Below are 25,577 nucleotides of genomic sequence, written 5' to 3'. Positions count from 1 at the left end.
TTTTATATTGTACTTTCATGGAAGTATTTTAAAGTGTTTTAAATGTACATGTAATGGTTTTAATTAATATGCTTGATAAAATAAACTTAAGACTTGAAACAGGTTGGTGCCCTCAAAAGCCTTTGTGAATGGGTGTACAACAGGTTGTGTTTTCTATCAGTCTCTGGGGCACATATGTCAGAGATGATGCCACACTGTATCAGGTTTATTACTGCACTGCCATCAGCAAAGCTTCCCAGCAGCCTCAACCAAGTTCAGATAAGGCTAAAGCCAACTTTCACAACTCATTCCAGTTCCTGCTGCCCTGTGCTACTTTTTAGGTCGAGCCTGGGCAGCGCATGCGCTGGTCTGCGAGCCATGCTGTATTGAAGTATGTACTTGAGCCCCGCCCACTCTCCACTCATGTTTGTCATTGGCTTGTGTCATTGTCCTTAGTAAATGCTGGCTTCTGATTATTTATTAGGCTTGTTAGTCCCTCTTTAGTACCGCCTTGTCTTCATGTGTAACCTCCCATTAAGACTGAGCCTTTTACTTCGATTGTTACACCTTGCGTCTTCTTTAGTCTGTGAGCACTATTTTCTTTAATGAGTTTCCCTTACTGCAGGAGAGCAGGAGGCTCTCTCATGCACAGTTGTGACCACCGGCTTCTTTATTTAACTTGTTGCAAATGGAGATCTCTTCAGGGGCCATGGGAGGCAGAAGGGGTCAACTCAGTGATGCCTTCAAGCATTTGGAATGCAATAGGTCTCACATTTGCGAGAGTTTAAGCTATTGGCATTGTAAATGACAGCGCCTTTTATTTATGTTTTAAAAACCAAAACATAACTAATAGGCAAAATTCCAAGTGCTCAAACTTGGGTACATGCGAAACCTATTGCATTGCAGATGCTTGTTTCAACAGTGTGACCAGGTCCTGCACTCATATACATTTTTTTTAAATAAGTTGGCCTTATAGACCCGAGACACATTCTTTCACCATCATTCACTCACTGCTAAGGCACCCTCAAAACCACATGTAGCATTGATGTTTTCATGTCTCCACCCACGGTTGACGTAGCTCGGAGTTGTCTGCGCATGTGCGCACCCCTGTACACATTTCCTGAGCCAATAAATAGTTCAGGTGCCTTCGCTCATTAAGCAGTGTCCTGGCTTCTAGGGGCTGCCACACTCCTCTTTTTCTCACTAGAGAGTACTTTTCACCCACTATTGAAAGTGACTTAATTACAAATGTATTCCGTATATAATTCGAATTAAATAATCATTTTCTTCTTTGGCTTTTCAAAGGCAGATTTTAAAAAGAAAGCATCAGTAAGCAAACATCAATATAATTTCAAAATCATTTCTCACTGTGTGTTTATATTTGCCTATTTTGCTCAAGACCACCCTAACATGGCCTTGATATTCGTTTGAAAAGAATTGAAAGATTCCATATCAGGGAAGTAAGTGGCAATAACAGGATGTCTGGCTTGCTAAAGACCTCTTGTGGGCATTCCGAAAGTTGAACTAGGAATGCTCTCTGCCCGTTGCTTACCATTGGCTTTGTGGTTTGTAACTCTTGTTTTCTGGCTCTCTATTTGCTGTCTTTCTACATGCTTTCAGGCTGTCTAGCTTGATTTGTCTCTCCCATGCCCAAAACTTGTTAACTGTATTCTTCCACAACCTTGCTTGCTGAAATCAGGCCTTTAAATTGTGTCCTTCTCATGTCACATTTGCTGTGCATTCAAAGACAGAGGTCAAATGTCAGGCTGTATCTTCCAGTGAGCTTGTTGGTTATTTTTCTTTATCTGACTTCAAAGTAAGAGGATTTATGTGACAATCATGCTGGCTAATAGGGGTTTGCTTCAGGAAGGCTGTAGGGTGTATTTTGTTTTCTAGCACACAACAACATTTAAATGTCTGTAACTGAACTGTGCTGACGATCAAATCAGTATATTGAGTGATGACATTTCCACACATTATTTGTGCACTGTATACATTTATCAGAAAAACTGTATGTGAGTCCAAATGTAATGGTCATTTTAATTTAAGATGTGTTCTCTGTAATGACAGTACGCCAGCATACACCACTTTACCCCACTCCACTCTACGCTACTCTGCAACACTCCACACAACTCCACTCCACTCCACACTACGTCACTGCACTCTTCTCTGCACCACTCCACTCCCCTCCACTACTCCATTCTAAGTCAGTGCACTCTACCCCACACCACTCTACTCTGCAAACTGCACTCTATGCCACTGCACTTTACACCAATGCACTCTACTCTGTACCACTCCATTGTACGCCAGTGCACTCTATGCCAATCCTCTCTATGCCACTCTAATCTACTCTGCACCATTGAACTCTACTCTGAGACAATCTACTCTACGCCACTGCACTCTGTGCCCCTCCGCTCTGCACCACTGGAGCCAATGCTACACCACTCTACGTCACTGCACTTGGCCCCACTGCACTCAGCACCACTCTAGTGTACTCTGCACCACTCTACATCACTGCACTGTACTCCACTCTACTCTACGCCTCTGCAGTCTACCCTATATCACTGTACTCTGAACCACTGCACTGTACACCATTGTTCTTTACACCACTTTACTCAAAACCAATGCACTGTATCCCGATGTAATCTACACCACTTTACTCAAAACCAACGCACCGTACGCTACTGCACCTAGGCCAACTACTTTGCACTACTGCACAGTACGCCACTATACTCCACAAAATTCTACCCTATGCCACTGCACTCTACGCCATGGCATGCTATGTCACACTACACCATTGCACACTACGCCACTCTATTCTACTCTGTACCACTGTACTCTGTCGCTGCACTCTACACCACTCTACTCTGTCAATGCTGTCTGCACCACTCTATGACCATGTACCCTATAACCCTGCACTCTGACCTCTACTCTGCATGACTGCACTCTATGCCACTGCACTCTACTCCGCACCACTCAACTCTACGCCACTCTACTGCACTCTTTGCACATCTACGCCACTGCAATCTACTCTGCACTGCTCTTCTCATATCACTGCACTCTATGCTAAGCTGCATCACTGCTCTCTATGGGAATGCACTCTACACCACTTTACTCAAAACCAATGCACTCTGTGCCACTACACTCAACAGCACTATACTCCACTCAATGCCATTTTATGATGCTACTCCACAACTCTGTACTCAACTCCCTCTATGCCCCTTCATGTCACTTTTACACCACTCTACTCTTTGACACACTACTCCACGAAAATCTACACCACTGTGTCAATCTAATCCACTCTGCCTACTCCACTCTGCTCTACACCACTCTATAGTAATCTGGGTTGTGGGGAGCACTCCGGTATGTCCAACTTTTTTAAGCTTTTCAAATGGTGCTATGATTAATCAGGGAAGTCACTCCTGGGTGCTGTGATCACTAGTAATGGTGAGTGATAACTCACCTAATCATGCACTGTTCACTTAGTGCTCCGCACTTTAAATAATGTCAAATGTTTCACCACTTTACACTTGGTTTACACATATGTTTTCACATTTATTAAACATATTTCAATCTTGTTTTTCAACCTTTTTGGTATTTGTTATTGACATTCTTCATAACAATTTCCATATATATACAAATAAATCAATGGTACATTGAAATTATACATATAACATGCTTCTTTTCATTTTTCAAGCGTTTGTCGTTTGGCCCAATGCATTTCGGCACGCAGGTGGTGCCTTCATCAGGGGCAATTCTAAAAGAAATGAAAAAGTACTGTGTGTGAATGACTGGTGTTTAGTGGGTCATGTTTTTTTTTTATATATTAAGTCAATAGCGTACCTGAAATTCACTGTTGGTGTTCTGGTGTGATCGGCTAATGAATTCTATAAGCAAAAAAATGCTTGGTTGGTGACTGTTTATTTATACACGAATTATGAGTCAAAATGCCATTATTAATTGAGACACATACCTGCTTGTCGTGTTCGTTATAGCTGTAATGACAAGCATATCTCAGAGTCAAATTACCGGTGATATGAAAAAATTAGAGGTAGCAGTGTTCTAAAAATTAGACACCCTACCTTATCTTCGTGGTGATTCTTCATCTAAGGGTTTAAAAACGGAAGCGCTATGTTATTAACGCATATCAGATAAGTCTTTCCCAGTACAAGAGAAACTTTCGTTTATAACCTGTACCTGAATTGCCCCTGATGAAGGCACCAAGGGCGTGCCGAAATGCATTGGGCCAAACGACAAACGCTTGAAAAATGAAAAGAAGCATGTTATATGTATAATTTCAATGTACCATTGATTTATTTGTATATATATGGAAATTGTTATGAAGAATGTCAATAACAAATACCAAAAAGGTTGAAAAACAAGATTGAAATATGTTTAATAACTGTGAAAACATATGTGTAAACCAAGTGTAAAGTGGTGAAACATTTGACATTATTTAAAGTGCAGAGCACTAAGTGAACAGTGCATGATTAGGTGAGTTATCACTCACCATTACTAGTGACTACACCACTCTATGACACTCTGCTAAACTCAGTAGTATAATAGACATTTTAAACAAAATGCAGAGGTCGGAGTTTAATGATAATATATGTATGCCAGTTGGCTAGACAGGTCTAATGTCCAAATTAGATGATAAATTGGATGAATTGTACGAGTCCATAAATGAGTTTTAAGAAAAGGGAGTTTTTTATTAATGAATTTATTTTGAAACCCTCTCCTGTCTCAACTAACAGGGTACCTCTCCCAACTTTGTAGAGTACTACATTACTAAAACATAGGCAGGACCTATTGGCTTTGTCAGTGCTTGTTCTCCTTGGTCATGTATTTCTGGCACTCTTGCCTGTTTTTTCCCACTCTTTTTTCCATATTTCTGTTGTGCCTCTGGACACTGTTAAGTTTTAAATGTTTAAACCATGTTAGCAACAAAGAATTCTGACTTTAGTATTGTCAGCTGTGCGCTCCTTCTATTTTTTCACAAGGAGTCTGCAATAAAACTTTAAAATTGTAAACTGTGGATAATAGAAAACATACTGCATTTTCATTTTGAATAACACTGACGTACTTCTACATCCCACCAAACCACACTATATTCCTCCAAAAACTAAAAGCTTGCATAAATGTTCACAATACACTTTCTTTTAGCATTTATCTAGTGAGCGTGTTGTTTTGACACCTTTACCTGGATTCTTTCTGTTGGAGAATATTCATACTATACAATTCAGGTAGCTTCCCCCCTTGCAGACTCATGGGAGAAAGAAGAATCTGATTATGTAATATTCTTATCTAGAATTATTACCTTCTGTATTGAAAGGGGGCTTTCACAATACACTGGAAATCTACGTATTAAAATGACCGCTGCAGCGGGGATTGATACCCTGCGAAGCTCCAGGGGCAGCGAAGCATCATCCACTCACAGAGGCCTTCTGTTCTTGTCCTACCCTGCCTCTTAGATAGTTCCCTTTATGGTGGGCACATTCTTTGCATCTTTTTGTTATGTTTCCATTTACAAGGGCACCGCTCCTGCTGCGGCGGCTGGCACCAATCGAAGTTACGGGGCGGAAGGTGTAGGACGCAGGAGGTAGGGGGTAGGAAGCAGGAGGTAGGGGGTAGGAAGAGGGAGGGAGGACGTGGAGGAAGAGTCCATAATTTTTTTTTTTATAACTTACATTTATGCGGCTTCCTTGCTGCGTCTCTCCTCCATCGTCCTTCCCTCGCTCAGCCACAGGAAGCTGACCCAAGCTTCCAGTCACCCAATCACAACGCTGCCTCAGCATCGCTGTGATTTGTCTGATCACTGTGTTTTGGCGCTCAGACACTGACTGGAGGCCTGGGCATGTTCTCCACGTAGGCTGTAGTGCAGCATGCATGGAGAACATGTGAAGTGCGCAAGACTGTTTCGGGCCATCCAAGCCGTCATTGAGCACTTTAAGAGGGTGCTACCACTCCTCCTCTGCCCCCGCCCCCTCACGCAAAGCTGTGGACGGGAGTAGGAGAAAATAAAATGATGATAATGCGAGTTATCATTTTATTGACTCTGTGTATTGCTACAAACAAAGCAGTGAGGCATAGCTCCTCCGCCTTAGTGTAGGAGCTGCCACTGCGCTCCTGTATCCTCGCTGGCATCACTCCACGGGCCAGCGGTACCTCTCCTTCACTTTCACCTGAGGTACCACTTCCAGTTAAAACGTGCATTCACATCCCTCCCTGCTAATGTCACTCAGCAGGCCCTGCCCTATCCTGATGCTGTGTTCAGGACGGGGAATGAAAAATGAAAATTAAATGGTAATGAATTACCATTTTATTTCCGTCTCTGGGGGTAATTTAAGTGGGGCGACGCTCCTCCGCTCCAACAGGGAAGCCACTCTTGGGTCAAGTCTCTTCTCTCTTACCAGCGTTGCAGGCTCCGGTCCATGGCGGGCTGTGGTGTATGAGTGTTCGTACTCCCATCTTACTTCCTCTGTGACACTGCTGCAGAGAGCGAGAGATCTGCTCTTAAGCCTCCTACTTCTCTACAACCGCTTGGGTGTGCACAGCCTTGAATTGCGTCCATTCCACCACTGGGGCCAGTCAAGTGAAGTGAGAGATTGTGCAGTCAGTAAAAGGAAGAATGTAATAGCAGGAATAATTCTCTGTGTGGAAATACAATCGGTGTCGAAACCGATCCAAACATGAGGAGGCATCGCCATCGCCCACAAGAACACCATCCGCGTCTCAACCAGCTCAGATGACAACCTCACTATCGCCGAACACCTTCACTTCCAGATCCACACCGACCCCAAGACAACACTCAGAGGCACCCTCCTCTACAGGCCACCAGGACCCCGTACAAAATTCAGCGAAGACATCACTGACTTTATCACCCCACACGCCCTCCCTTCGGAAGAATACATTCTACTGGGAGACCTCAATTTCCATCTGGAAAAGAGCAACGACAGTAACACCACCACCCTTCTGGACAATCTCGCCAATCTCGGACTCAAACAACTTGTTAACACGCCCACACACTATGCAGGACACACACTCGACCCTATCTTCACTTCCAGCAAGCATATCTCCTTCACTCATACCACACCCCTCCACTGGACGGACCACAGCTGCATCCACTTTATTTACAATAAGACCTCGATCCACAACAACCCTCAACCAACTCTGCGAAGAAATTGGAACAAAATCACCATCGACCAGATCTCAACATCGCTTCTTCAAAAACCCCCTGCCTATTCAACGAACCCTAACCAAGCCGCCATCAACCTCACACAATGGTTAACCCAAACCGCCGACAAATTAGCACCCTTGAAAAAACATCAAATCAAGCAAGAAAGCAAGAACGCCCCCTGGTTCAACGATGACCTTAAGAAATCCAAGAAGCTCTGTCGTTCCCTTGAGAAAACTTGGAAAACAGACCCAAACACTATCACCCAAGCCGCCTTCAAAAACGCCACCCGCAAACACCACCAACTAATCCGGACAGCCAAGAAATCAGCACTCAAAGACCGACTAGACAACAACGCCCACAACAGCAAGGAACTTTTCAACATCATCAAAGAATTCACCAACCCCACCGCCAACTCTAACGACATCACCCCCTCTCAAGTCCTCTGCGACTCCCTGGCCTCATTCTTTCATGACAAAATCGCCGACATCCATAACAGCTTTGACAACCAACCTGTAAACCAGTCCACTCCACTCACCTCCGAACCGTTACCTCCTCCGAATATCCTTTTCGAATGGAACCCAATCACCACAGAAGAGACCATTCGCCTGATGAACTCCATCCACTCAGGATCCCCTACAGACCCATGTCCCCATCACATCTTCAACAAAGCAGACTCCATTATCGCACCCCATCTCCGAGATGTCATCAATACTCCCTTAACTCCACCACATTCCCAGAAAGCTGGAAACACGCCGAACTCAGCGCCCTTCTGAAGAAACCCACAGCTGACCCCACCGAACTCAAAAACTACCGCCCCATCTCGCTCCTCCCATTCCCTGCCAAAGTCATTGAGAAAGCCATTAACAATCAGCTCGCCGCCTTCCTCGAAACCAACAAATCACTCGACTCCTCACAGTCTGGCTTCCGAGCCAAACACAGCACCGAGACCGCCCTCATCGCAGCAACAGACGACATTCGAACTCTACTGGACAACGGAGACACAGTCGCCCTTATCCTCCTTGACCTCTCCGCAGCCTTCGACACAGTCTGCCATAGCACCCTGATACAACGCCTCAGAAACATTGGAATTCAAGGAAAAGCATTGGACTGGATCATTTCGTTCCTCGCTGGAAGAACTCAGAGAGTCCGCCTCCCCCCTTTTAAGTCAGAGGCCACCGAAGTCATCTGCGGCGTCCCGCAAGGATCATCACTCAGCCCCACCCTCTTCAACGTCTACATCAATCAGGAGTTTGTTAAAGCGCGACTACTCACCCGTAAGGGTCTCAAGGCGCTAGGGGTGGGGGGGGAGTTGGGGGGGTGCAGGTTCCATTCCAGGGGGTCTGTCGAAGAGCCAGGTTTTGAGGTTTCTTGCGAAGATGGGGAGCGATGTTGTCTGTCTGAGGTGGAGCGGAAGGGCGTTCCATGCCTTGGCCGCGAGGAAGGAGAAGGAGCGGCCTCCCGATCTGGTCTTTCTGGTGCGGGGGACCACAGCGTAGGAAAGCTGGGCTGATCGTAGGGTCCTTTGGGGTGCTTGGAATTTGAGTCGGCTGTTCAGGTATGCTGGCCCGGTGCCGTCGAGGGACTTGTGTGCATGGGTGAGCATCTTAAAGGTGATTCTCGCCTCGACGGGGAGCCAGTGGAGTGTGCGCAGGTGCTGGGAGATGTGGCAGTGTTTTGGCAGGTTGAGGACCAGTCTTGCGGCGGCGTTCTGGATGTTCTGTAGCTTGCGGATGAGGTTTTTGTTTATTCCGGCGTAGAGTGCGTTGCCGTAGTCGAGTCTGCTGGTGACCAGGGCGTGAGTGACTGTCTTTCGGTGTTCGAGGGGGATCCATTTGAAGGTCTTACGAAGGAGGCGGAGGGTGTGGAAGCAGGAAGATGAGACAGAGTTGATCTGGCGGTCCATTTTGAGCTCGGAGTCCAGGATGATTCCCAGGTTGCGTGCGTGGTCTGTGGGGGTTGGCGGGTTTCCGAGGGCGGTGGGCCACCAGGTGTCACTCCAGGCGTCGGGGTTTGGGCCCATGATGAGTACTTCTGTTTTGTTGCTGTTTAGTTGTAGGCAGCTGTTTTTCATCCATTTGGCGACGGCTTCCATGCCTTCTCGAAAGTTGTGTCTGGCGGTGTTGGGCTCGTTGGATAGGGAGAGGATGAGCTGAGTGTCGTCTGCATATGACACGATGTTGAGTCCGTAGGTTCTGACGATGGGGGCAAGTGGAGCCATGTAGACGTTGAAGAGCGTCGGGCTGAGGGAGGAACCCTGGGGGACTCCGCAGGTGATAGGTGTGGGGTCCGAGAGGAAAGGGGGGAGTCTGACCCGCTGCGTCCTGCTGGAGAGGAAGGAGCAGATCCAGTCGAGGGCCTTGTCCTGGATTCCTGCATCGTAGAGTCTGCGTATTAGGGTGCGGTGGGAGACTGTGTCGAACGCCGCTGATAGGTCGAGGAGGATGAGGGCTACTGTTTCTCCTTTGTCCAGTAAGGTGCGGATGTCGTCTGTTGCTTCGAGGAGGGCGGTTTCCGTACTGTGGTTTTTTCTGAAGCCAGATTGGGAGGAGTCGAGGATGTTGTGTTCTTCAATGAATGTGGCGAGTTGGCTGTTAATGGCTTTCTCGATGACTTTCGCTGGGAACGGGAGCAGGGAGATGGGTCTGTAGTTTTTGAGGTCGGTGGGGTCCGCTGAGGGTTTCTTTAGGAGGGGGTTGACCTCGGCGTGTTTCCAGTCATCGGGGAATGAGGCGGTCGCCAGGGAGCGGTTGATGGTTTGGCGGAGCATGGGTGCGATGGTGTTGGCGGCTCTGTTGAAGATGTGGTGGGGGCAGAGGTCCGTGGGGGCCCCTGAGTGGATTGACTTCATTGTCTTCAGTGTGTCTTCGGTGGTGAGGGCTGTCCAGTCATCAATCGCTGGTTTCCGGGTGTCGGGTGTCGGGTGTCGGGCGATGAGCCCCCTCGCAACCATCGCACGTCAACACAACCTCAACATCATCTCCTACGCTGATGACACTCAGCTGATCCTCTCACTCACCAAAGACCCAACCACCGCCATAACCAACCTACACGAAGGGATGAAAGAAGTAGCCGAGTGGATGAAGCACAGCCGTCTGAAACTGAACTCGGACAAAACGGAAGTCCTCATCTTAGGCTCATCCCCTTCCGCCTGGGACGACTCTTGGTGGCCAACGGCCCTAGGAAAAGCCCCCATACCGACAGACCACGCACGAAACCTGGGCATCATCCTGGACTCCTCACTCTCGATGACCAGACAAGCCAACGCCGTCTCATCTTCATGCTTCAACATCCTACGCATGCTCAAAAAAACATTTCACTGGATCCCCACCGAAACAAGAAAAACGGTCATCCACGCACTGGTTACAAGCCGTCTGGACTACGGAAACACCCTTTACGCCGGTTCCACAGCGAAACTACAGAAAAAACTCCAACGCATCCAAAATGCTTCAGCCAGACTCATACTAGACATCCCCCGCACAGACCACATTTCCGCTCACCTGAAAGACCTTCACTGGCTCCCCGTCAACAAGAGAATAACGTTCCGTCTCCTCACCCACGCACACAAAGCCCTATACGAACTTGGACCTGATTGTCTCAACACGCGCCTTTCCTTTTACACCCCCACCCGCCAGCTGCGTTCGTCCAACCAAGCCCTCGCCGCTGTTCCGCGCATCCACAAAGCCACCATGGGAGGAAGATCCTTCTCCTACTTAGCGGCCAAGACCTGGAATTCCCTTCCCATCCACCTCCGCCTTACTCAAAACCACCTAGCCTTCAGAAAACAACTTAAAACATGGATATTCGATAAGTAAACCTCCCCCCCCTTCCTCAAGCGCCTTGAGACCCTATGGGTATGTAGTGCGCTATATAAATTCTGACTTGACTTGAACTAGAAGAATTATCTGTGAAAAATTGGCAGTTTTCCTCGTACATCTGACGAGTAGTTGTGTGTTGTAGGTAATCACCTTGAAGGGCCCTTCAGGTGCAGAGAGATGCTCCCTGCTGGCTCAGCAGACACAAAAACACAGAGTTTAGGGCAGTAGACCCAACCAGAGCCCACTAGCATTAGTCCCATATACATGGATGCAAAAACGGCACTTTGCAGGCTTGGGAAATGTTTCTGTTTTCACTGGCCTTTGCACCAAAAGCATGTTGCCTAAAGTGTCCTTTTATAAACCGTATTCAGATTCCCTTAAAACGCTGATTTGGAAAAAGGAAAATTGTTTTATCATTGTCACTTGAAAGCATTTGAACATTTTCATTTCATTTATCTCGACGTTGTTCCTGTTGCTAGTGCAGTGCATTGATTTGACGTCGGTGTAATTGTGAATAAAGCCGTGATTTTCACTAGTGTTTCCTGTCTTTTTGTTGTAATTGCGCAGATAAAAGGAAGCGACCGAAGGGTGCCTGCTTCAACTACTTGCACTTGTCTGTTTTCTTCCTTCAGGCTTTCTCAGAGCACATGATGTACCGTTGCATCATGTTTTCTTTCTCTTAATACATAGAATAAGGTGTAATTAATGGAAAGTGCGCATATGCTACACGTTCAAACCAGAAAACAGAATGTACCCGCTGCCATGATTACTAATGTAATTGCAGTAGTAATATTAATTATGTTTCCTGTCACAATTTTGCTGCGGAACATAATTCTTGGACAGTAGTTACAACATGTTACATGCAATGAATATAAGGTTAAATTGCATAACACCCAATGTTTACGGGTGTTTTATCCCATGGAGAGCTCTTGATTGTAGCAAACGTCAATACCCAGCGGTGAACTCATGTAACCAAGTTGTTCTGGGTTCAGCATCCTTTGTATTAGTGGAAAATGTTTTCCAATTGTGTGCGTGCGTGTCTTTGTGTGTGTGGGGGGGGGGGGGGGGGGGGGGGAGATGGGGGGCGGCAGATGGGGGGCGGCTAATAGCTTTCCTTTTTTTGAAGTTGCTGACTTTATTTGAAAGTGTCCCCTGGCTTCAGACTGTGCTCTGTTTGAACTGAAGCCTGCTCTCTCACTGGTCTGCCTCAGACTTGTCTAGTTCTCTCTGATGCTTCTGTATGCAGTCCACTTAAGGGAGGAGTTACACTCCTGGCAAACTTGCTGGAGATGCCGCCATGAGAGACAAGTAGTGTCAGGCAAACAGTGATTGTAATGTTGATGGAAGTGCACACATAGAGTTCATACTTTACTCAGTGGTGTATATACACTTAAAAGGGTCCTGCCATAAATGTCATGTTTACTCATAACCCTGGCATATTAGCCACAGAGCAGATTACAAGTCAGGGTATTCATACAGAAGTTAAAGCACTGAGATAATATTCCAAATATCCATATGGGTGACAGCAATATAGAAGACAGACAATGTTGGTATGCGTAACAGCAATGTAGCAGCCAACCGTCTTGTTTAGTCTTTTAAGGATTTCTTGTAGGCTCTACTCTCAAATGTAGTCAGATGTCTAGGTGTCTTGGCTTAGACCCCTGATGTATAAGAGTGTGTTAACTCATGCAGTAGTATCTAACATCGGTGTTGATATGAAACGGTTAATAAAGATGTTTGTGATGTCAATCTTGCTATGCTGAAATAAGATATGGAAATCAGGCAGCACCTTCCAAAGAAGTAAGTGGAGTGTATAGAGGTGTTTGTGTGTTGACCCACATAGTGTTGTGGTAGTAGAAAGAATGAGCAAGGCGTGTTAGTGGAAAAAAGAGTGAGAAAGGAATAGATGAAGTAAGGACTGGAAAATATCCTAAAAAGTCAGTAAATGACTAGTTACGCGCAGTGCTTAGTAGATGGGATTGGCACAATAAAGTATCCGAGCCTGAAAGTAATTTGGTTGCAGTGTTATGTTGTCTTGTGTGCCAAAAAAAGGAGATTTATGTAGTTAAAGAAAAATATAAAAGTGATAATTGCGATATGATGAAATATTTTGTGTAGTTAAGGAGGCCATCGATAGGTGGGGCATGGTGGTATTCTAAGTAACATGCAGTACCTCACCAGACTTAGTCAATAATGAGGTCTGGGAGGATAGGCACTGATCTAGACAGTGTGTCAAAATTGTGGTTCCAATTGATAATGGTGAAGAGATTATGTACTTCAGTACATTTGAAGTCGGTATCACAAGGTTGAGTAAGGGTGTTAGACCTAACATTCCTGGTGTGGTGTTTCCTCAAACATTTTGCCCACAGTCCTTATTTGCTGAACTCTTTTTTTGTTAGCATTAGGACTCTGTGCAATGTGTCCCTGCTAACCAATGGTAAAGTGATTGTGCTCTCTTCTTTAAACATGGTGAAATTGGCATACACCAAATTGGCACATTTAATTTATGTATAAGTCCCTGGTAAATGGTACTACATGTAGCCACGACCTGTAAATTAAAGGCTACTTGTGGGCTACAGCACTCATTGTGCCTTTCACTACCGTAGCACTGTAAAGCATGGCCCAGAACTGTTCTTGCAGCCTGTAGTGCAGTTTTTAATAGCCATTTTGACCCGGCAAAGAAACCTTTTGCCCGGCTTAAACCTTCCTTTTTAATACTCAAAAGTTACTCCCCAATACGCCCTAAATGCTCATAAGTTAAGGTGCATGCTATTTGAAAAGTATTACATGTGGGTGTAAGTTTTACATGTCCTTTCAGTGAAATACTCCTTAAGTCATTTTTCAATATTATAAAGGTATCGCTTCTATAGTCCAACACTTTATTACCTTATTGCATTTAAGTAATAACTTCAGTTTGGGAACAGATTGAGAAATGCTGTTCCCACTCAAATGAATTGTAATTTTAAATCCTCTTTAATCGTAAAGTAGTATTTTAAGTTACAATTCAGAAAATGCCTATTTTGCCAATGTCCCGAGTCACATGACTGTGGATGGCTCTCCTGTTGTGAGTTGTACATTCTTTCCAGATGAGGACAAAAGAGGCCTAGGTGTGAGGGGAGTGGGTGTATCTAACAGGATGGCTGGGGAGGAGCTTTAACCTGCCCTGATTGCACTTCCCTGTAGCACACACAAATGAACTTGACCCCACTCCTGGCCATTCCTTCGTCACCCTAGATTGTTTAGAGCCAGGGGAAGAGGCAGTAGTGACCAGAAGCAGTTTGGGGAGTAGGCCATGGAATTCCCACACATAAAGGCTGGCACTAAGTTTAAAAGTGGTACATTCAGAACCTCTCATTGGAACACTCCTGGACCTTTGGAAGCTTCAGAAGAAGGACTAACCTGCTGTCTGAAGAAGGAAGACTGGTCCTACTTGCCTTAAAACCAGGCTTCCCAGAAGTGACTACAAAGGTCAGCCCCGCCTCTGAGCCCCCAATCCATGCCAATCTCCACTGACTCCTCCTGAACTCAAAGTGAAGAATCAGGCGTTTTGGGCCGACCTCGAAGTAGACTTCAGAGATGACTGGCAACGTGAAGCCCTAGCAGGACCTCCACTTGGTGATGACAGCAAGCGTCCACAACAACCCTCAACATGAACCTCCACAAGACCTACGCTTTGCTCCGACATCGACAGCCCGTGGCGATTGCCAAGGCAAAGCTCCAGTTTCAACCGCCTCTTCACACCAAAACAGTGGCCATACGCTATGCCCTACCTGCATCACAACAAGATCTGCATGGTCCCCTCCAATGCGAAAGGCAGCTCCTTGCATCACCAACGACCTCTTTTCTGCCCCTGTTAATGCCAAAGGCAGCACCTCGCATGGACTTGGGAAGGTAACTCTTCAGCAGGACACACCTCGTCCCTGCATCCGACCTGCACTGCACCATAGTGCTATGGGCTTGCTGCTATTTTCACCTAAAACTTTAAAAACTCATCTCTCTGGTTACACTGATTTGATTGTCGTTTTGGTGTCATTTTTATTTATTCAAAATAACTGTATTTTTCTATATTGTTTTATCATTTTTCTTGTGTTGTGTGTTCAATGTATTACTGTTGTAGCATAAATACTTTAAACATTGCCTCTAATTTAAGCCTGACAGCTTTTGTGCCAAGTTACAAGAGGGTTAAGCCCAGGTTTATGTAGTGACTTGTGTGGTTCTCCCTGACAAGCACTGTATTTATTATTTGAATGAGGCTTCCACCACTCTGACCTAGCAATCCACTGTCTTACAAAAGATATTTAGGCTAGGTGGTAAGATAACAAATGGGAAGTGGATGCAAAATGTTGTAGTGCAGCTATATAAAATGTAAACCATATGAGCCTTGGTTTTGGGGCACAGAAAATGGCTGCAAAAATATAGTGCGGTAGTAAAACAGGAAGACCGTTTTATGCAATGGCTCCTTGTGTCAGTAAGACCAGGAATGGTTGCAAATAGTAAGTATCCAGATGTATCTGTGCCTAGGAAATAATTGATATGCTTCAGTGATTAGGTGCAGCAAGTCTAGTATACGGTGACGGGAAAAAAGAATACAAGTAATGAGAAAGCGTGTTACAGACCTGATAGTTCAAGAGTTCTGATGTTGTAAGCTGAACTGAATGAGTGCTGGGCGCTGATATTAGGCCTGGGCGGCAAATTCCGTTCCGCTCGCGGAATTTGGGTAATTTCGCGTTCCACGGAGAATGCGAAATTGCCCAAAATTCTGCGTTCTGCGACTTCACAAATTATTTTGCTTGTTCGTGTTCTAAAATGCGTGTTTGCGAGATATTTCCTCCCGAGGACACAAACAGTGATTGCGAACAGTAAAAAAGCATCGCAAACAAGCAATTCCGCATGTTCGCGGAGTTTCTGCGTGTTCGCAGAGATTTTTTTACCGTTTTGCGGAGATTTGCGTAACGCGATTACGCAAATTCCGCCCACCACTAGCTCATTTTTTTTTTAAACTGTTTTTATTGCAGATTTTAGAAAACATACAATCATTTGTTCCAACTGTCCCGTCACTTACAAATGTCCTGCAGATATCGTGAATTAAGCATCACACAGCCATTTAGCCCACATCCCGGAGGCCGGGCGGCGAGAGCCAAAAGATGCTAAGCATGGAAAAGCACTAAAAAGAAACAATGACATCTGCTCGGCAGGATGATCTAGTATCTGCTTTTCTTTATATCCCCGTCCCCTGGTCCCAACAAATAACCTGTCCTATAGCTCAAATGGTAATTACTGGTAGTTACTGCAAGGATAACTTGGTGGCCCACCTCCAACCATCTAGCTCCCTTGATTAATCGTCTCATGAAAACTAAACACAGTGTACCATCCCCTAAGTAGGGAAATACTCGACCAATCGTACCACACAAAGATCAACACACGCGGCCCATACTGGTCAGTCCCCTCCCATACCAACATTCGGATCCCCAACTACCCCACCCATTCCCTCCCCCTTAACCGCTACTGGTGTGGGCCTGGTTCACTTATATTGACTCCTAAAAGGAAGAAACCTACAGGATCTATACTCCTCATCTGTGTATCCCATGGAACTGCATTCAGAACCCTCCCTCCCTAGTCCTCTTCCTGTGCCTGACTGTTACTTAGCGTTCGTACTAGTTCCTCCCATGCTCGTGCCATCTCAAGACTCTTCTCATTAGCTGTACGGGCTGCCTGTCGAAGTCTAACAGTACCTTCACTACGGGCCCGTTTATAGAATTCGCTCGCCCATCTTTTACTTGATGGACCCTCCTTCGATTTCCAAGCCCAGGTAATCTCTCTCTGGGCTAATATGAGACCTAGATCAATGAATTTACTAGTAATTTTGGGGGTTTTTTCGTGTGAGGAAACCAGAGCAACAGACAAGTCGCCATGTCATAATCTACCTGCCTATCAGTAACTTCGTTAAGAAGAGCCCCCACTTCAGACCAATAGAGCCCTAGTTTCGGATAGTCCCACATCATTGTGCTCTAGTTCCACATCGGGCCTCAAGCATCTAGGGCACCCCGCGTCCTCCAGGAACAACAGCAGATCATCTGCATACAATGAAATGTAGTGCGGAATTCTACCACATACAAGGCCTCCATACGCTATCCCCGTCCTAGCGGTGATCGCCAGTGGCTCAATCGCCAGTGCGAACAGCAGGGGCGAAAGTGAACACCCCTGCCTCGTTCTTCTCCGTACCGGATATTCTGAGGATATTACTGAACCCAATCGCACCCTGGCAGTTGCTAAGGAGTACAACACCGTCGTCCAACGTAGTAATTGCACGCCTAAGCCGAATCTCTCCAGCACCCTATCGAGGTACTCCCATTCCAGGCTATCGAACGCCTTTTCGATGTCTACGGACAACACTGCTGGCATCATATCCACACCCAGGTCGCTCCCCAACATTCGTATGAGGCGGCGGATATTTATCGAGGTATTCCTAGTTGGAATAAACCCTGCTTGATCCTCATGGATTAAAGCAGTCATGTGGGGTAGTAGCCTCGTGGCCAGTATGCGGCTCAATATTTTATAGTCCACCGTTAACATAGATAGCCGTCTATAAGAGGTCACATGACTACTCTCCCTCCCAGGCTTCAACAAGGGGTTGACCAGCGCTTCTCTCATGGACTGTGGTAGGTGGCCCTGCTCTACCGCTTCGTTATAAACCTCCAACAAGTGGGGCGCCAGGATGTCAATGTATTTTACATAAAATTCTATGGGGTGGTCATCCACTCCTGGGGTCTTGTTCCGGGCCATCTGCTTGATCGCTCCCCTTACCTCGGCCAAGGTTATAGCCTGGCCCAGAGTCTCAGCATCCTCTTCTTCTAACTGTGGGAGCTGAATCCCCGTCAGGTAGCCCTCTATGGCCAGCGTTTCTGCTTCCAAGTGACTTTGATAGTGTCGTGTAGTAGCTCAAGAAGCGCGAGAGGATCGCAGTCTGGGAATAGACCATTTCTCCCGACTCCGTACGCACGCTCAAAACCGGGCACCCTCCTGACACCGGGTTCGCTAGTCTCGCTAGAAGCGTGCCCACCTTGTCCCTTTCAGCATGAACCTTCACCATATATTGTCTATAATCATAGCTCCGCAATCTCTCTGTTTCCGCCGCCACTAGTTCTTTAGCCGCTAATAGCCGCTCCTGCAGTTTCCTTTGCTCTGGTCTCTGCCTCTCTATCTCCCGCAGTGCCTCCTCTGCCTTTTTAACATCAGCTAGTACCACCGTTCGTTCACCTGAGTATTTACTAATGCACAACCCTCTCACCACTTCCTTAAATGCGTCCCATTCTATACCTCTAGTAGATGCCGACTCTTTATTTACAGTGAAATAGCTTTCAATGCCATCTCGAATTTCAGAGCTAAAGACCTGATATTCCAGGGTGTCCGGACGTAATCGCCAAGTGGGGATCGCGGCCCTCATACGCTGCCACTGAAAGGACACCAGCTGAGGATTATGATCGGATATGGTCCTGGCCAAGTATTCAGAGCGTGTTGCCAAAGATGCTAATCAGTGGCTACATAAGACAGTGTCAATTCTAACATGCAGTTCATGGAGTGCGGAAAAGAAAGAATAATCCCTATCCTCGGGGTGGTGCCCCCTCCATATGTCAGTCAACCCCCACCTATCTTGCCAATCCGCCCTCTGCTTCGCAGTCCTGCGGACCCGGGAATCAAACAGTGGTGGATGTGACCTGTCCAATGTTATAACAGTGATCGAATTAAAATCTCCCCCCATTATCACCTGACCCGCCAAAAAATGTGGCAATGTCCCCGAGATTTTGTCTAAGAATCGGGGCTGATCCGTGTTCGGGGCATAAATGCTGCAGAGCACCACATCCCTTCCATACAATCTCCCTTCAACCGCCACATATCTGCCCTCCGGGTCAATAACACTATCTGTGGCTTGGAAAGGAATCCCCGCTCTCACCCACACCAAGACTCCCCTGGCAAACGCAGAGTAGGCAGTGCCAAACACCTGGCCCCGCCATCGCTTCTGCAACGCAGTACACTCCTGCTTGTTAAGATGGGTCTCTTGAAGCATCGCTATCTAGATTCCACTGCGCACCAAATATGCATGTCCCTTTTGGCGCCTGGACATAGTATGCAATCCACGTACGTTCCATGTAACACATTTCAATTCAGGTAATGTCCCCATTGCAAGATTCCTTCAATGTCTCCTCCCCCAGATTTCGCCAGCCCACACCAGAACCATTGAATCCCGAACTCTCAACTCCCTGAATAACACCCATGATCCTCCCCCCCCCAGAACAGGACCCAATAACACATTATCAGTCCCCATCCAAACTTCCTCAACAAATCACACAGTACTATCCTGCAGTAGTCACTACAGGCTGCCTATGGGGCAATGGGAAGGTGGTCCAGCCCCGACAGGTGGCAGCCCTTGCCCCAGCCCCCCGTCCCTCAATCCCCCGCAATAATATGGCACAGCTGTAATGTTCACAAGTGTTACCAGATATTCCAACATCACCAGGTCAGTTCTCCAGCAATGACCCCCACGAAGGTTGAAACAACCTACAAATCATCGGCTGTTCTGGGAGTCACTTCCGGGTCCTTGGTGCTGTCTTCGTCCGATGCCTCAGTGCCCGAGTGTCTCTTGTTCTCATCGGAATCCGTTCCCCTAGCCGAGTCCTTCTTCTGCGATCCAGTTATCGCCGCCGTTGCCGCCAGAGCTCCTTGTTTGTCAGCCGCTAGTTGTGTGAGCTGTAAGGCTTGTTGGGTTCTGCGTTTCTTGCGGAGACGTTGCGATTGGTGCATCCGCGGCGGTTTAGACTGTCCTCTGTCTCCCTTGCCCCTACGATCTGTGCCTGCCCTGTACGATTCGAGCCAGGACCAAGCTTCCTCGGGCGACAGGAAAAACTGTGTCGAACCATCCATGATCACTCTTAATTTGGCCGGGAACAGCAGCGAATATTGGATCCCCTCATCTCTGAGCTCTTTTTTAACAGCCAAGTACGAGTATAAGGAATGAGGCCCTGCGTCTTTGTATCACTTGAGTATAGTCCGGGAAAATCGTGACAGTACAGTTCTCCACCTTGAAAGGCCCTGTTGAGCGTGCATTCTGAATCAGCAGGTCCCTATCCTTATAATGAAGGACTCTGGCCACTACAGGTCGGGGAGGGCGGCCCGGCAAAGGCGGTTTGGCTGGGACCCTATGTGCTCTCCCAAGTGTGAAGAAGGAGCAGAGACCCTCCGGGGCAACCTGAGTTTTGAACCAGTTTTCCAAATAGGCTATCATGTCTGTTCCTTCTATTTTTTCCGGCAGGCCTACCACCCGCACGTTGTTACGTCTATTACGGCTTTCAGAATCTTCGGCCTTTTTCTCTAGGGTCTCCAGGCGCTTCAATGCATCTTGCAGTTTGCATTCCACCGTTACCACCGCCAGTTTCAAATCTTGAATGACCGATTCAGTCTCTTTGACCCTGTCAGCCAACTCTGAGTGGTCCGCCCTCAGGAGTCCCAGCCCGGTCGCGACTTGTGTTATGTCTTGATGAAGGGAGTCCTTTGTCGCCGCTATGGCTTCCAGGATTTGATCTAGGCGCTTATTTGGCCTCCGCTCCGAAAGCGTGCCCTCAGTGTCATCCCCTTCACCATGGGCGTCTTCGTGCTCCACAGTGTCGTCGTTCTTACTTTTGGGTTTCATTGTAAGTGATGAAGTGGTCTACTGCTCCGCAAACTGACCTCGTCCTGCGCAATAACACCTCCACCACTGTCTGCGCGGACAAACGTTTGAGTCGTGCGCAACCAATTAGATCCACAAATCACACGGCTTATCGCACCCTAGGTCCGCAGCCCTGCATAGGTCGCATTTACAGCAAAGAACACCGTCTGTCCTCCCACCTCAATCCACAACTAATGGCAGGGTATCTTCAGGCATGCTGGCTCATCATCGCTCCTTACGGTGTTTCCGTAGGCCCCAGCACTCTACCCGATATCACGCTCTCGGCTAGATGCTGCACCTCTCCTGACACAGTTCGTATGATACCCCCTCTAAGGTATCTGGACCTCCTGGCAAGCACTCAGTGACTCCCAAATGCCTGAACTCCCATCGTCGCCCACAAAACAATAGCAGGGTATGTCCCGGCTGGCCGTTGTCTGCCCCCTGCACTCCCTCTATACCAGCGATCAAGGCATATCAGGCTGGGCCTCGCAGTCCACTGTGTCCCGCTATCAGGCGGTGTTGTGGTCGCTCCCACCACTCAGCTCCCCTGGCCGAGCACCCACGATCCCCGGCTATGCGGCGCTACGGGCCTGCCCCCACCTCCGCAGCGCCGGGACCAGGCAGGCACCACCCCACTCACCAGAGGTCCCAGGGAGAGTCCGCCGTCCGCCACACGTCCTCCAGTCCGTTCTGTGGTCCTCGCAGCCCTCGTCCCGCTACACAACACCCGCCGGGTCACAGAGCCACTCAGCCAGCTCCTCAGTGGGTGTGCGCCGTCCGCTCCAACCACTCCGGTTCCTCAGCGCTTCCGCAACTTGTGAGCCACCAGTAGCGCATCGGCATGCAAGGGCCACCTTTAATCGCCCGGACGTCGCCTCACCCCCGCTGTGATCGCCGTCACCGGGGGACACTATAGATGCGGTGCAACGCAATCAGTTTTCTGTTCGGGCGCCATGTTAGTTGTACCGAGCCCCTCGTCGGCTCATCGTCCGTGCTGTACCGTTAGCCGCTGCCTCCATCAAGAGCGTCCATCAGGGAAGCGGAACAGTAGGCTGTGCTCTGCGCCCCCTCGGCGCTCCCACTTTGGATGCGTGTGCCACCATAGAGCGAGTAGGTCGACTCAGACCAGTTTCCCCAGCCAAGCGCCGCCGCCATTTTGCCGCTCCATCTCCAGCTCCCCCAGGAACAAACTTCGTGGCAGGGGCACCCTGGAGCCTCCGGAGATCACGCTGGTGAGCAGGAGAGCTTTCATAGTCGTTCCGACGCTTGTTCCCTTAATTACAGCCGTAACCCAGGCAGTTTTCAGGATTATCGGCGGGATCGGGCACGGAGCTAGCCGCTCACGCCGCCTCCGCCATCGGCGCCCAAACCACGCCCCTCGCCCACCCCTAGCTCATATAGCAAGAATCTCCAAAAGACACGTCAAGAGATTAGTACCTGTACATGATATCCAGTGCATCCGCCATATTGGAGTACTCAAAGGTCCATCATAAGAGAGGCGGATGGAGATAGCAGGAGTAAAGGTAAATATTTGGAGATGCCTTGTCAATAAAGAGGAGATCAAATTATATTTTAGATCAAAACATTGTAAACAAGAGGGTTCAGTGTGTCTCCATTTGGAAGGCAGTAGATTCAAAAGTGTATTGGTGAAGGAACCGAATACATTATTTGTTTTTGCATAATCTGAAGGTAGAACTGTATATAGAATTTAGCTAGTCTTTCAATGGCTTCCGCGCTTGTCTTCCGGTATTACTTTAGCACAATAATTTAGTAATATGTTTCTTGGTTTTGGATTTTCTTGTTATTATGTAATGGTATGAAATAAGCAAATAGAAATGGGTATTTATTCATTTATTTATATTTATTTAACTTAACCGATTTGCGTAGTGTAATTCAGTAGATTGAAATAAGCACAGGCTAATGGGTATTTTCATCTTTTCCCTCAGTTATATGGTTACAAAGTAATATTTATGAAATATTTTCTCTGACGCCTTCATTGTTGACAGCGCCTCTCTTCCTCTCTTCTAGCTGGACTGTGGACAGTCTTCACGCTGGGAGGAGTAGCAAGTAAGCCCACGCCTCAACAGGAACAGTCTTCACCATTAGCCAACCAAAGTCTTCTCCTACTGCTGGTTTTAGCTAATTTGACTGATGCACCAGACTCGCCAAATCCATACAGACAAGCAATTACATCCTTCAAGAATACACAAGGTATGAGCTGTTGTTTTATTCTTGATCACAGAGTCCCTCCGTTTTACCTAAAATACCACAATTTTACTAGAATCACATTATTGTATGAAAATGTTCATATTTGTTATACAGCAGAGCATGTCATTGTATTTATTATTCTAAGCCATGCCTAATGTCGCCACCAGAAAACAAAATAAAAAGCACAATTGTGATAAATACTTGTACGCGCAGCTTCCTCACCTTTTGAATATCCCCGGGCACTAGACCGCATCTGGCAAATTCTGCGATATATCCCCTGTGCCAGTAGGTGGTGTCGGCTCAGTGGCTGAGTCGATTACAGCCTGGACATGGCTTCACTGTTGCATATACCACCACCCTGGTGCCAGACGGCAGTTCCCTTTTTTCCACACCCTGGTCTCCATTATTTTATTCACTTAAAGGTCTGTTTTTTTGACAGTGCTAGGGAAAATATCCCCTCCAAAAAGCCAGAGTTTAAACTCTGCTGTTGGCTGTCATGGACATATGTCCACCTCAGACCCATCAAGAGGTCAGTTTGTTGTACTTAGAGCAGAAGCATAACTCCAAGTCGTGCTAGTAGTGCGTCCTCATACACTCAATGGCCATTAAGAAGTAGGAGGTATGGCATGTGTGACGATAAGTGCCAGGTCACTCAGGTCGGCTCAGGTCACACTCTAGATTGAGGTCTAAGTCACGCTCATCTGTCGAAGTTGTGGTCGTCGCCCTCTTCCAAATATTCCAGGGACAAGAGGAAGAAACATAAGTAGAGGCTCAGGCAAGACCACTCAACCCCTAAACACCATTCTCACTCAAGAAGTAGGTATCTTAGTTGTCCACTAACTTCGCTCAAGCAGGAGAACATCACTTCAGCCGAAGAGCCGGTTGTGACTATGGCCCGTCATCTCCAGGTATACCCAGAGTTCTCGGTTGATCCAGCAGATTCACACAGCCTTTGATGGTGGTACTTTGTATTGCAGCGGGTTCCGTCTGGTGTGCCTCTGGGCCCAGTGGGTCCTTTGACTGGTACACTTAGGACGTCTGTTGCAGGGTGTGCTTAGATCTGACACCGATGGCACAGACGGCTACTGTGCTTATGCTTAAGACTAAGGCCATCCTAATGCACTCTAGGCATAAAATATAATGAACTGGTGAAGAAGCCAGGTACTGGATTAAGCCTGTGCCCAGGAGGACTGCTGGCATAGATGGCATGACCTTGTCTGGTCGGACTTCGACCACATTCAGATGCCTCAAATCACCACAAAGGATGATGAAGACAGCAGTGAAATTACCAACTTGCTCCCTCCTGCGGGCCCTGCCCCTTGGAGCTACCACACCTTTAAATGACTTTGTTCAGTGTAGTCATCAGGAAGACTGCAGAGGTTCTAGAATTGCCCCTCTTGATGCTGAAAGCTAAATCAAATCTTTTGAGCGAGATCCTCCAGCCAGCCTCAGCGTTGTAATAGCCAGTGCTTCCTTTCACCATGACACTTATGGGCCTATCAAGGTAGCCAGAAGAAGCCCTCGTCTGCCCCATTAGTAAATAGACAAATCGCCCTTCGTATCAGGCTTGTCCGAAGATACCCAGCGTTCCTGTCTACCAATCCATCACTGGAAAGCTTGGTACCAGGATCATTCCCCAAAACAACTTCCAACAGGGGATCCAAGAAGCTGGAAGCCATAATCGTGCCCTTCGGTCTATGAACGCCACCTGCATACTGGCCATATATACCCATGTGATCTAGGAGATGGTTTTTCCACGTCTGCTGTACCAGGTGAAGGATAGCTATGCAGAGTTGGTGAGGGATGGAGAAGACACTCCCTGACAGATTCTCAGGGCAGGCCTGGACATGGTGGATACAGCTGTCGGAGCCATGGGTTCTCCAACGGCACTGAGGAGGCATAATCCAAATCTTTTACACTACCCTAGTCTTTGTCATTGAGAAACTGAGAGTAGGATGTAATATTAATTGTAAGGTGTAGGAATCGGAGAGGCACCACATGAAACAAAACATTTTGCTTATTCAAGCATTTTCTATAAGCATGGGCGGATTTTGCGGATTGGCAATCCGCGAACCTGCGTATTTACGGATTCGCAATCCGCGAAGATCCGCGAACTCTAGCGGATTTGCGGATTTTTCCGTTTTTTGTGTTGGCGCGTGTTCGCGCCGATTTTGGGACAAGTTCGCAATTGCGAACTTACTTTTCGGCTTGCAACGGCCGCGACTATGTTGTTTCTACGTCTGGTTTATCATCACAGGTTCACAGCACCCTCTGTTTCACCACTGCCACCCTCTGGGACACCCATGCCACCCTCTAGTACATCCTCACTGGCACCTATTAGGTTTATTTATCACTGTAGATTATGGTGGTTGAAAAAAGCAAGCACACCTGCCCTTCTTCAACTGCCATCAATTAATTTGTGTTTCATTAATGTGTCAGTAATTTTGAAAGTTCCAGTCTGGCTGGCACCTGCTTCCTTCCTTATCTGTAATTTGCTTTTTGTTGCAGTGAAATTTTTTTTTCACAGGACCTTTATGGTGCTATTCTATGAGCCTGCTGTTTGGGTCATAGCAGGGTCATAGAATAGTTGCAAACTCTGGAGGGGCCCATCAGGAAGCACTACCTTGAATGTTACTAATGTTAAGTTTGAACTTTTGCACCTGCTCATTGCTTTCAGTTTAGCTAAAATCGTTTT

The 25,577-nt window shown here is 47.2% G+C and overlaps 1 protein-coding gene across 2 annotated transcripts in view; it reads left to right on the top strand.

The window, feature by feature from the left end:
- Positions 1-25,577, top strand: part of DYM (dymeclin) — a 1,345,000-nt gene that overhangs the window by 687,399 nt on the left and 632,024 nt on the right. For both annotated transcript variants that reach the window (XM_078674786.1, XM_078674785.1), the window contains exon 9: positions 22,703-22,885. In XM_078674786.1, the coding sequence (XP_078530912.1) occupies positions 22,703-22,885 (183 nt within the window). The remainder of the gene's footprint in view (positions 1-22,702; positions 22,886-25,577) is intronic.

This window comes from Lissotriton helveticus, chromosome 2_1 (genome assembly GCF_964261635.1).
Source record: "Lissotriton helveticus chromosome 2_1, aLisHel1.1, whole genome shotgun sequence".
In the NCBI taxonomy this organism is placed as follows: Eukaryota; Metazoa; Chordata; class Amphibia; order Caudata; family Salamandridae; genus Lissotriton; species Lissotriton helveticus.
The sequence above is the reverse complement of the archived record's forward strand: the minus strand, read 5'-3'. Positions and strand labels throughout refer to the sequence as shown.